General features: G+C 43.8%; 1 protein-coding gene across 1 annotated transcript in view; it reads left to right on the top strand.

The window, feature by feature from the left end:
- The first annotated feature begins 10,008 nt into the window (after positions 1-10,008).
- The window catches only part of prkcbb (protein kinase C, beta b), a 101,463-nt gene continuing 98,686 nt past the window's right edge, over positions 10,009-12,785 (top strand). Inside the window, exon 1 of the mRNA XM_080776780.1 lies at positions 10,009-10,453. Within this exon, the coding sequence (XP_080632906.1) occupies positions 10,275-10,453 (179 nt within the window). The 5' untranslated portion in view covers positions 10,009-10,274. The remainder of the gene's footprint in view (positions 10,454-12,785) is intronic.

Here is a 12,785-nt window from a genome sequence, read left to right as displayed (position 1 = left end):
TATATACATTATGTATTGTGTACATGTCTCCAAGACAAATTTCTTCCAAGGGCGACAAAATAAAGTAACCTCGAAGCGATAGAAATTCTGTGCTCGTCCCGTTTCCTCCATTTGTGTGGCAGTGTTCTATTACTGTCTGCTGGAATAGCACAGCTCCGTTTCACTTCCCCACACAGGGAAGTACTATGACCTAGTGAACAGGTTCATGTATGGCTTGTGTGTGAGAGTGAAACAGAGGAAGAATGCGAGAGAGTGTCATTCCGTGGGCGTGCGTGGACCTGGCTCAGGCTGCACACGCACACACACACACACACACACACACACACACACACACACACACACACACACACACACACACACACACACACACACACACACACACACACACACACCGTCCACAGCTGAGTCAAATTACTAAGAAATCACACATCACCAGCTGTATTGGAAGTGACTGTTAAGTAACAACTACACACAATGATTGAACAAAAAAACTACAATTATGGACTTGTCAGACTGTGTTCCACTGAATCCAATGCAGTTTAATAGTCACAAGCTTATTATCCCCACTTTCACTTTCATAACACTCTTGTTTGACAAAGCATTGCATTAATGTACACAAAAACCCACACATAAAAAGTTTAAATATGGTTTCTGCCCAACGGCAACAAAGGCTCACTCATTTGATTTTGGCATTGCCTGGTGAGACGTAGGAGGGGCCAGGACCAGGAGTCCAGGCCAGAATCTGGTTCTCCCAGTCCCGGCAGAGTAGTTCCAGAGCAACGGATTGTGTGGCCTTGCTCATTCCCTGATGGACTGATCGAGGGTAGCTACTGGGACGTAAGTCGGGATTTGAACCCTGGCTGTGTCGTCTGAGTGAGGGGTATGATGTTGGTAGACCCTCAGTCAGGATGCAGCACTGAGGATACGTCCCAGGTGCATCCATGCCATGTATTTTTAGTTACGGTAAGAAGATGACTACAGTAGATGAGAGGAGCAGCAGTGGCTCAGTCAGGAGGTAGAGCGAGGTTTCCTGGTTTGATGCCCGGCTCCTCCTGGTCATGTCAAAGGTTGGTGCCCTGCATGGTTGCCTCTGCCGTGGGGGTGTGACCGAGTGAATGTGTGAATTGACATTGTAAAGCGCTTTGGATAAAGGTGCAATATACAGTAAATGAACCATTTACCATTTTACTTAATTACTTCATTCATTTTTTGCAATCAAAAAACGACCCAGGTGCAGTTTGACACCTTGATATATGTGCTCCACATTAACCAACTGAGTCATTTATCCATCTGGTGATCTGCTGCTGAATCTTGACCTTGTCTACCCCCGTGTCACGTGTGGCACCACCCATCCCCACCCCTCCCATTCTGGGTAGTCTTATCACACGCATTGTGAGCTCTGGAGAGTTGTATAGGCCGGCCGGGTACTTACTTTTGGTATGTACTGTACACACAGTACTTAGAAAGTGCTTTTGAGAACACCGCATGCATTCAGGATACGCAAAGTCAGCAGCTTCCTAGAAATGCACTGCAAGAATTCCACGAACAACTAATAACCGCCATAAGTGGTTATTTCATTATTCTCACAGCTCTTCTGTTACTGTTAATCCATTTTCTATAACATTTCTCATGTTTTGGGAGTTGTAATAGTTGCAGTAATTGTGAAATCATATATAATCTTCTGATGCTTCACAGTCACAACTGGTGGACACAGTTACACGTTGCATTCAAATTAGATTTGTACTGGGTACGGGGTATAGATAGAGTCCAGACGTGGTGTGACATGCATTTATGATCAGATCTCAGTCAAAGCCCCGCTCAGCACATTGAAACTTTGCACACATACTCCCAGTAGGCCAAGGAAGAACCTCTGCCCCAAATGTGTCTATTTCGCCCTGTACTGTAGTTGCACTGGTGCTATAACAGGGCCTTTCTATTGCATTCACTGTACCCATTTAGTTTATTGTATAAACAGTACTGATGATTAGTGATCATGTTTTTGGCCATCTACAGTAGATAGCGGCTTGTTTTCCATTACCTAGTATTCAATTTACAGTCATAACATTTTACTTTACGGCCAGCTATGAATATGGTTGTGGTTGCCAACCTACTGTATACCCGAAACACAAGTGAAAGCTAAATTTGGCTGAACTTTAGACTGTAACACATGCCATCTATCTTTTTACTAGATGGATCCTGTTTTTCAGAAATACTGAATTAATACAGAAGTTACTATTTCCCTCCCGCCCATGCATGCACACACACACACACACACACACACACACACACACACACACACACACACACACACACACACACACACACACACACACACACACACACACACACTTAATATTAGATCACTATAGTCACTGTTTTTGTACATGAGTGTCCACTTCCTTCAAAGTTTACCAGCAGTGTCATTTTCTTCCAACTTCCTTTACGGGGAAACAATTACATGACATTAAATTAATTGGGGAACATCGGGGAAAACTCAATTTCAATAAGAGTATGTCAACTTCCTCTTTCTGTACAGTAGTGTGTCACGGTATTGATAAAACGCCTGCATTCCATATAAACTGTAATTAGTGAGCTGTGCTTAAGTCAACAACTGTGCTTGACTCCAAGCCAGGCACCGCTCACTTCACAATGCAGGTGTGTTCTTTCTGTTATAAATGGCTCTATATTCTGTTATCTGAACTCATAAAGAATACACGAATATGCAAGTGAAAGTGGAAGTCATGAAACAAGAGACAAAATTGGAACTGGAACATTATGAAATTGAAGCTGATCAATTATCTTTATGGAGTTCTGATCCTGTATTTTCCGTTTAGAGAGATGGGGAGAGCTTTCTTACTGAACAAACTCTCCATGATTACTATCGAAATATAACTTTAACCTGTTAGCTTAAAACAATATATATTTATCTTTTTTGTCTTTACAAAAACATACACTTACACCGTCTTTTTTTTATTGATAATCAATCATGTCTCACAAATCTTGACCATGGGATGTTCTAAGGCAGTGACTATACCACATGGTGACTCTACTTCCTTCAACAGCTGAAAAGGTTTGGGGTCAGCCGACTCACCCAAAAAGCTAAAGCTTTTATGCATAGACATGGACGAATGAGAGGATGAGACAAAATGAAAGGTGAATGAAACACCCATAGAGGTCAGGAGGACAGTAGGTGTGTGTGTGTGTGTGTGTGTGTGTGTGTGTGTGTGTGTGTGTGTGTGTGTGTGTGTGTGTGTGTGTGTGTGTGTGTGTGTGAGTGAGTGAGTGTGCATGTGAGTGAGATAGAAAGGGGATGGCAACTGAGAAAACACGCTCACCCCAGGTTTGACACTTGGTCCTGGGAACAACCAGTAGGTTGGCATGCCCGGACTTGAGGGAACAGGATGGGACATGACGTATTGTAGGAGGTCAGGCCAGAGAGGCAGTTGTGGAGCTGTTATTCTGTGTTTGACTGGGAGCCAGTGTAGGTTATAGACTAGGATTGGGCTGATGTGGTCTCTGGAGCGGGTACTGGTGAGAACGAGTTTTGTACATAGTAACATTTGTTGAGGACTTTGGTAGTGCCATTCAGGAGGCACGGATGATTGTTTCTGCAATCTGCAGCAATGTGTGGCATGCTTGTGTCAGAGCCGAGGCAGGCAGTGTTTCGGTGGTGGAAAAAAATAGCAGCTTTGCCTTTGATGATATGGTTGACATGGGGCAGGAAAGAGCGGGTGGGGTCAGCATGACTCCAAGTGAACTTGGGTGGAGCCGTGATAACAATGGAGTCATGTATGTTGAGGGAAACACTTTGTATGGAGCGGTGAGGTGAGGGATTCTGGACCGATGGACGAGAACTTCAGCTTTATTACAGCTGAGTTGCAGTCAATTTGGAGTGAGGGTGGCACGGGTGGATTTTATTTATTTTCCAGAATTCTACACCTCACAGTCACTATAGCTGAATTTGAATTCTGGTCCATACTTAGGACCAGAGCTAGGCGTGGGTTACCTTTTCACTATGGAACTTTGCCTCCCTCTAGTGGCCCGTGTTATGTAGAATACAATAATCATCAGTTCCCTTCCCTGTCCCTTGTATTTGGGTCAGACTCAGACAGACAGACAGATGTAGTCTACTAATGTTTCTTGTATTATTATTTTACATGTAACCACACAGCAATGCTTGTCTGTCTGTCTGTCTGTCTGTCTGAAGCTCAAACCGATAACTGAGTGTAGGCCTAACTGGTAGCTGCTTATCATGAATTATAGGCGTGTTTTTTTTTAATAATACCAGGTGGTTATCCACATTCCTGAAACAGTCCCCAGTACGATAGACCTACAGTAGGATAGGAAGGGAATTATATTGTCAGTCTGAATTTAATATCATAAAACCACTTTTTTAAGTGGAGGAGACTACTATTTCAGAGATTATAACCAGTAGGGGGGCACCACATTGTTATGTTTGCTTCCAAAGTGAGGTCTATACATCGATTACATGCACACATGTGCACGCACACACAGTGTACACACACACAAGATGCTAGATGTATAAGGCATATTATCACCTGTTCATCGCTGCCCTATAGGTCTAATACAGAGAGTGATGTCAAATGGCCTGCTTTATTTGACAAAATGGCATTTGACTAAACTTGCACATTACTGCAACAATTAATGAACAACAACAAAATGGACATCCCGTTGGGATTTCCCAACAGTGTGCTGAGAAGGTGGCCTGACGTATGGCAGGTGAAACATGGTGGCCTCGATGGTTGCTGTTTAACACATGGTTCCTTTTATGCTTGGACAAAGTCCAGTCAGTGTCTGACACAAAAGCTTGGCAGCCGAACACAGTTGCTGCAGATGGTTCGGTTTCATAAAAATGCATGGCTGAGAAGACATTGGAGTTTATCCAGGCTCAAATGAACCAAAACACAGAATAGAAAACACCTTTGATGGTTCACAGCATGGTTGCATAATGGCATGGCTGGCCAAGTTTTCACCCAACTCCCTCCACGCACTGCTGCGAAATCGCACCGGAACAACAAAATACAAGAATTGAAACGTTAAAATTCTACGTTAAATCCACTCAAAATATCATTGGGTATTTGTATCCAACTGAAGGCATGAAGACGTAAACAACCATTAACACTTGGTCTGATAACGGAGTTACTGTAAGCGTGGGTGTGGAGTCTTTCTAATCTCTGTAAAATTGACTCTTTCTATACATCTGTGTTTTTTTAATTGTCTCCTCACACTGCTTCAATTTGCACAGGCAAGTATCTGTCTTTTCACCACTCTTCTCTCCATCTGTCCATTCTCTCTCTCTCTCTCTCTCTCTCTCTCTCTCTCTCTCTCTCTCTCTCTCTCTCTCTCCTCTCTCTCTCATCTCGCCAGAGAAACATCCTTTTATATATTACTGGCAGGAGGATATGTAGAGTGAGTCATTTTGTTTGTGTGTGTGTGTGTGTGTGTGTGTGTGCATGTGTGCGCGTGCGCGCATGCATGTCCCTATGTAACATGATTTAAATCAGATATAGATACGATAACATTGAATGTATTATAGAACAAATGCATAAAAACGAACCATGACTGCGTTATAACATTACTATTTATACCATGCCACTCACATTTGATGTGATTCAATAATTGTGACACGTATGTACCACACCACGGACGTTGCAGGTTTAATATGTAAATACTTTGGACTTTGGAGAACTAGTTTTATTCTGAGAATTCAGCATTGCCATAGCGACGGAAACACTTTTTTTTGTCCTGCTGGTTTGGATATTCTAATCTATACAGTTCACTTTTTGCTATGTTATATTCCAGGGCTACTCCACTACACTGCAAAATCCCGAGTTAGTTTAACTATCAAGGTGTGTGTGCGTGTGCGTGCGTGCGTGTGTACCCAAGAAGGCTAGAAGGCAAGAAGTTGTGTCTGGGTCTACACAAGTCAGTGTGTGTGTGTGTGTGTGTGTGTGTTATGCATGATTGGACCAAGGAAGGACAGTCTGAGAGAGAGAGAGAGAGAGAGAGAGAGAGAGAGAGAGAGAGAGAGAGAGAGAGAGAGAGAGAGAGAGGGAGAGAGACACACAGATCAGGTCTGTTGAACAAGTCTATAGAGCTGTCATGTTTATGCTGCTGCTCACACCGAGTCAACTCTGTCTGCCATATTTCTGCCATTTTCCTTCAACTAATTATTACACAATTTGAAGTAGGGGTGGGCGATATGGTGATAAATATGAAGTAGGGGTGGGCGATATGGTGATAAATATCGTCAAGGCGATACAATTGTCTCCACGATGTGCCTATTCAGAGATATCGTATATATATTGTGATTCACTGGATGAGTGTGTGTGACTGTGTGTGTGAGAAAGTTGGTTAGAGTCAGTGGATTGAGGGTGTTTACTATACATGCCTGACTGTTTACTGCAACACACCACACACCCCTATAGGTTACTGTGTGTTTCTGCTGCGGAATGTGTCAAACTGAAACACAGCATACACACACGCACAGCCTCAAAGACACACACACACACACACACACACACACACACACACACACACACACACACACACACACACACAAATATACAGATAAACGCAAAAGTCTCATTGCACACCCTCAATCACGAATTCAAGCTCATGCGCTCTTTCTTGCTCGTGCACACAGCTACACAGGAGAGAGAGAGAGAGAGAGAGAGTTTTATTTACACTTTGTTGTGCATCGTGTTGTGCACCAAAGATCTACAAGCTCATGTGTAACACATTGCTATTATACTGTATACGCAGTGGGCGACATCCGCAATGCAACAGTTTGTAAATCAACTGTGTGTGTGTGTGTGTGTGTGTGTGTGTGTGTGTGTGTGTGTGTGTGTGTGTGTGTGTGTGTGTGTGTGTGTGTGTGTGTGTGTCTGCAGAGGAAATCAAATGACATGGGAAAAATATGTACGGAACAAAAACGTTTTTAAACTGCTTTCAAAAATGTCAACTGACTTGGAATTTCTCAAAGCCAAGGGCAGAGCATTCCACAAGGTAGGAGCAACCACTGCAAAGGCCCTATCACCTTTCACCTAACCTCGCCCACCAGGCTTTCCACCACCTTTCACCTATCACCAACAACATGAACATGGTGCATAGGGTGCGTTCGGAAATGCGTACCGGGAGCGCACTCGCTTATTAGTTTGCATTGCACAGTGCGCTCAGTGCCCTATTTCCGAACGTCCCATATACAGGTATGAAACCAATAGGTTGAGTACATAACTAAGATACAAAGAAAGGGATCACATGGTTATGTTCACAGAAATAATTAATAAACAACTTAAAAGGGGGGTAAAATAAGAGATAAAAAACCCCAAAGAAACCCAGTAATAAATAAAACATAATATTAATAATGATAATTAAAAAAGATAATGGTGTGTGTGTATGTAATATGTATATATATATATATATATATATATATATATATATATATTTTTTTTTTTTTTCTTGCTTTACTGTAATGAGTTCTGTGGAGAACTTTGAACTGAATGAGGCTAAGCCTAGCACAGGAGGTGGAGGAATTAACCCTCTCCGTTGCCTGCTCCCACCACTCGTCTGAAAATGTGATCGCCAATTCGGCCTCCCAGCCTGTCCTAATCTTATCCAAACCCGGGTCTCTGCGGGGGATAGTCTCATAGAGAGAAAACTGAGATACTTCAAGCAGGGAGAGATGGAGGAAACTGGGCTGCTCATGGTGACCCTGTAGATGATTGAATGATCTTGAACTTGATGGTTATATAGTGTGTAATGATGGCATGGTTTATTTTCGTGATCAAATACATACAGTATGCTTCCACTGTCTGCAACAAATACAATCATTCGTCTTGTTCACATTTGATTTGAATAGTTTCCTAAGACTTCATCACTGGATAAGCAGAGTCATGGTGCTGGTCTGTGGTCACTATTCTTCCTCCGTCTGATGGTTAAGTCAGATTTCTCTGTAGGCGGATGGCCCAACGGCACAAAGAAAAACACTACAAACAAACACTGTGACTGTGTTACTTGGTACTTTATGATGGAGAGAGAGAGAGAGAGAGAGAGAGAGAGAGAGAGTGATGAGTCACTGTTTAAACCAGGCTCCTACAGATTGCATACCACTGTAGAGTATTGTATAACCGTGACCCATTTGAAATATTCTGTTTTAAGCGGCCCGAACCTCTAGAGTTCAGGTCGCTGTGCGCGCCCTCACACCTACGTGGCACCACCGATCCGACTGGCTGAGTCATAGTGTCATCATAGAGGCTTTGTCAGAGTCTACCTGTCTGTGCGTCAACTTTATTCCTCACCAATGCGCCCGCTGAGTTTGATGTCGGTCGGTCCCATTATGGGCATGATCACATATGGGCATATCGGTCGGATCTGTGGCTCCGGAGAAACGCTTCTCCAAATGTTCCTATATATGGGCATATTGGGTTTGTGTATGGTTATGTCCGAGTCATAGTGACATTTCATGCCTATATACGGTATGGCCAATATATAATATGGGTTATACGGGTTTGCTCATGGTTATGCCTATAGTGAAAGTGTTGGGTCATGGGGTTTGTTTCTGGCTATGTCTGAGTCATAGTGACCCATGGAACGGCAGGTGCCGTTTTTAAATGGGAAAGTGTTGGCAATTTGTTCTCGTTGGAAATGGAATGAACCTGCAGGCTTGCATACAAGACTTTCCTGTTTGTGTTGAGATGGAAGTTCTCGTTGGAAATGGAATTAACCTGCAGGCTTGCATGCAAGACTTTCCTGTTTGTGTTGAGATGGAAGTTCTCGTTGGAAATTGAATGAACCTGCAGGCTTGCATGCAAGACTCTCGATTGGGGCTAAACATGTCATAGTCAAGTAACCCACCGTCCCACACGCACACACATACCAGAAGATATATGAACAAAGCCTGCATGCATATGAAACCTGGCCTGCTTTTGGGCAACCTGCTGAGACAAATGACAACACCAGAGGGAGCTCCACAAATCATGTTCAACCAATGCAGATTTGGCAACAAGCGTTTCAATTAGTTCTCCTGCTACTGTATATGCCACCAAAATGTGGAATGCCCTATACTAGGCTGTACCAACAGCCTTATTAAAAGAAGTCTTTAAAACCAGACAGTAAGAACACTTACAGGTGTCTGCAATTCAGAGCTGGTTACTGTGTAGGGCAGGCCTGTTCTGACATCACAACACTCCAGGGCATGCCTATAGTCTCTCAAGACAGACTGTTGCCTCTTGTCAAATTTCGAGGAACAACAGGGGTCGCTGTTTTCCCGAATATTTGACGATGGGATTCTCAGATTGGGGCATGCCTGACACAGAAGTTGACAGAACTAAGGGACACAGATAGACACATACAGAAATCTCCATATATGGGCATAAAAGGGACACAGACAGATGGGTGGAACGGGTACTCTGCATTTCCGGTTGTCCAGAACCAGCTCAAAAGCCTCTTCCCGGGTTCTTGAGTCTGGACCGGATCACCCCTATATCTCCATATATGGATCTGGCCTGTTCCGTCATCACAACATGGGCACCGCTCTTATAGTTACTGTATCATTTTGTCATTCATATGTTCGATGAATTGAGTAGGAAACAAGCCAAAAGGCTTTCTTGGTTTCATCCATTTAGCAAACCTATACTGTACTTCCCTGTGCTTGTCCATGCAAACTGTTAATAACTGTTATTCAATCAATCAATCAGTCAGTCAATGCTTGTTGTATACAGTAGCAACAGGTGAACACCCGTCCGAACAGGTGAGCTGGGGCTGGGCTTAATGTAGCCATTATTAGCTATTCTGCTACTGTAGAACAGAATAGCAGAGGCGGGGTTTAAATTAATCACCAAATTAAAACTATCAAACCTCATAGAGAACTGCTCTAGTCGTTTATCAGTGAAACATATAGGCTAATCGCCCCTCCTCTCTCTCTCTCTCTCTCTCTCTCTCTCTCTCCCCAGTACACAGCAGTCACACAGCGCGCAAAAGGAGGAAGCAGAGGAGAGCTGCGCGAGGCGGAGAGGAGCGCAACAGCCTGCCGTGCCGAACCTGCTGCACAGCCTGACAGACAGACGGGAAGAAAACACAACTGCTACCAATTTAATTACTCAAAAACAAACTGCTTTACGCACCGAACGAGCTTTTTTGTTGTTGTTTTGTTTTTGTTTTACATCATATTTCTGCGTCTGTTCGCTGCGTCGCGTGAAAAAGCAACAACAACAAAACAGACGGAGAGAGAGCGAGAGAGAGAGAGATAAAGAATGGCAGATTCGGAGGCGAACAGCGACGGGGAGGACAGCGGACCGCGCGAGCCCATGCGGGGCTTCGCGCGCCAGGGCGCCCTCCGCCAGAAGAACGTGCACGAGGTGAAGGACCACAAGTTCATCGCGCGCTTCTTCAAGCAGCCGACCTTCTGCAGTCACTGCACCGACTTCATCTGGTGAGAGAGATGGAAAGAGAGGGCTCATTTTAATACAAGACCCCCCCCCCCCCCCCATTTTAAATAGTTTGGGAATAGGTGAGGTTGTTTTAATTAGGCTAATTCGTAATTGAATTCGGCTGTGTGTGTGTGCCACCGTTTGGTGCTTCCATGAGAGACAGAAAGTATAGGAGAGTAGCATAGTGTATTTTTTTTCGCATGCTGTTTTTAATTGAACTTATTGTGATTGTGATTGTAAAAAAACGTGCATTCAACAGGAGCCAAGGAAGGAGTTGGTGTCTTATCATCTGAGATTCATAGATTCATTGTTATAATATTTTATCCTTATCTTATCGTCACACACTAAAGAACACTTGCAATTTAAAGACTTCAGCCCCTATACCCGACCCCCCAGCCTTTCTCTTCTCTTCTCTTCTCTTCTCTTCTCTTCTCTTCTCTTCTCTTCTCTTCTCTTCTCTTCTCTTCTCTTCATTTCATTCTCTTCAGGTACAGACATGTTAGCAGTCAGAGAGGCCTGTCAGCCTGGTTTCTAAAACGAGATTTTGGCCCTTATATATTGTCCTAACCTAATTTGGCGGATTTATTCATATATCTAGGCTACCGTCTATTCCCAAAACGGTCATTATTTAAGTCCTGTCGATGGGGTTTTTGATTTCTTAATAGCTCATGGTTTGACCTAGTCCTAGACTGTGTGTGTGTGTGTGTGTGTGTGTGTGTGTGTGTGCATGCAGGATGCAGGTCTATGGGTAAACATCTTAAATTGATCACTGTCTGCATGATGTATGCGCCTCTTAACTGGTGCCATTTGGTTATGTAATGTAATGTTAAGTCTAGTTATATCTGTCCACACATGAGTGAATTTGTGTTGGCACATTTATTTTGCTGTGTATTTATGCAACCTTTCTATCACTGTCGAAGTGTTCTTGAGCAAGATACTGAACTAACTTCTCCCCCCTGCGCTCCTGTATGGACAGCGCTCAGCTGGGTAAAACTGAAAAACTGAATTTCCCTGGTGGGATCGAAAAGAATAAACGTGGGATGGGGAACCCTAGGGGCCCTTGTTGTTTAGCTGGCCCCCAGCTAAACGACAAGGGCCCCTTGGGCCCCCAGCTAAACGAATGATAGTCTAGGAACAAAATGGACCTCACAGCTCTGAAACAGTATAGTGTACATACGGTCTATACAAATGGGTCAACCTGTTTCACTTTGTATAGAGGGTATGCGCGTGACATCATCATCAAATCAGCCTAGTAGTTTTTAGCCTTACTAAGTGGCTAAAAACTACTTTCTGGCCTTGACAGCCCACATTCATCCAAACAGAAAAGTCATATTTACATTAAACAATGTTAAACTCACTTTACCTGTCACTTTGCCACTTGATTTTCCATTCACTTTATGCATGCCCTCTTTTCACTCATAACTGAGGATTTTACAGTGGAGTCCTAAAAAGCCCTCAAAGCTGGACATAGGAGGGGCTAGCACCCCTCAAAAAGGCCAAACGGGGGCTGATAGCCTAATTCTCCATATACATCAAAATGGGAGACTTGAGGGTCCTTGAATTTGTGCGTGCGTGTGTGCGTGCATGAGTGCGTGCGTGCGCACTGGGTAAGGTGGGGGACCATGTCTCGGTCTAAACCAACAGGAGCTGTACTGGTTTCAGTGCAGCAGAGTGGTCATAACAGATGTTCGGCAGCCTTTGATGTCCTGTACAACAGAAATGTCCTCTGGTGTTGTCATATAGTAGTCACTCTGAACGGTCATTTAGCCTGTTGTTGAGGGGCGCTAGCCCCTCCTATATACAGGTTCAATGTTTGTCTTTCCTAGACAATGTTTGTTTTGTCTGTCACTGAGCAATGCCAGTGGTGTTTCCAGGAGGCAGGCAAGAATTACATTTTGGACAGGCAAGATGTGTTAATTGTCGTCTCCCCGTGCACAATCGTAGCACTAAAGGTTTTCAAAGAGATATACCTGCCAGACGAGTAGGATACAAAGGCTTGCATTTACATTCCAATGGGTGACTGAGGGTCACGATCTACCGCGACGGTCAATCAGCTGTCCACTAATAGTTCTCATTTGTTTTTGTCCTCTTTTCTTTTTCTCATTGTATGGATTTTGGCCAGGCCAGAAATGGATTTGGACAGGCGGACGCCTGCCCTCGCCTTATTGTAGATACGCCTCTGGGCAATGCAGCAATGCAGTGCCAAAGTATCTAGCAAACTTCCCCAGGGTCAATAATAGTAGGCATGGGCATCCTGCAAGAGGGAGGGAGCGCCACTATGTGTTTCCTCCCAAGTTCAAGACCATAATATGTGGGACAAACAAACTCACGTAC

This window comes from Protomyctophum bolini (genome assembly GCF_963924005.1).
Source record: "Protomyctophum bolini genome assembly, chromosome: 11".
Taxonomy (NCBI): Eukaryota; Metazoa; Chordata; class Actinopteri; order Myctophiformes; family Myctophidae; genus Protomyctophum; species Protomyctophum bolini.
The sequence above is the reverse complement of the archived record's forward strand: the minus strand, read 5'-3'. Positions and strand labels throughout refer to the sequence as shown.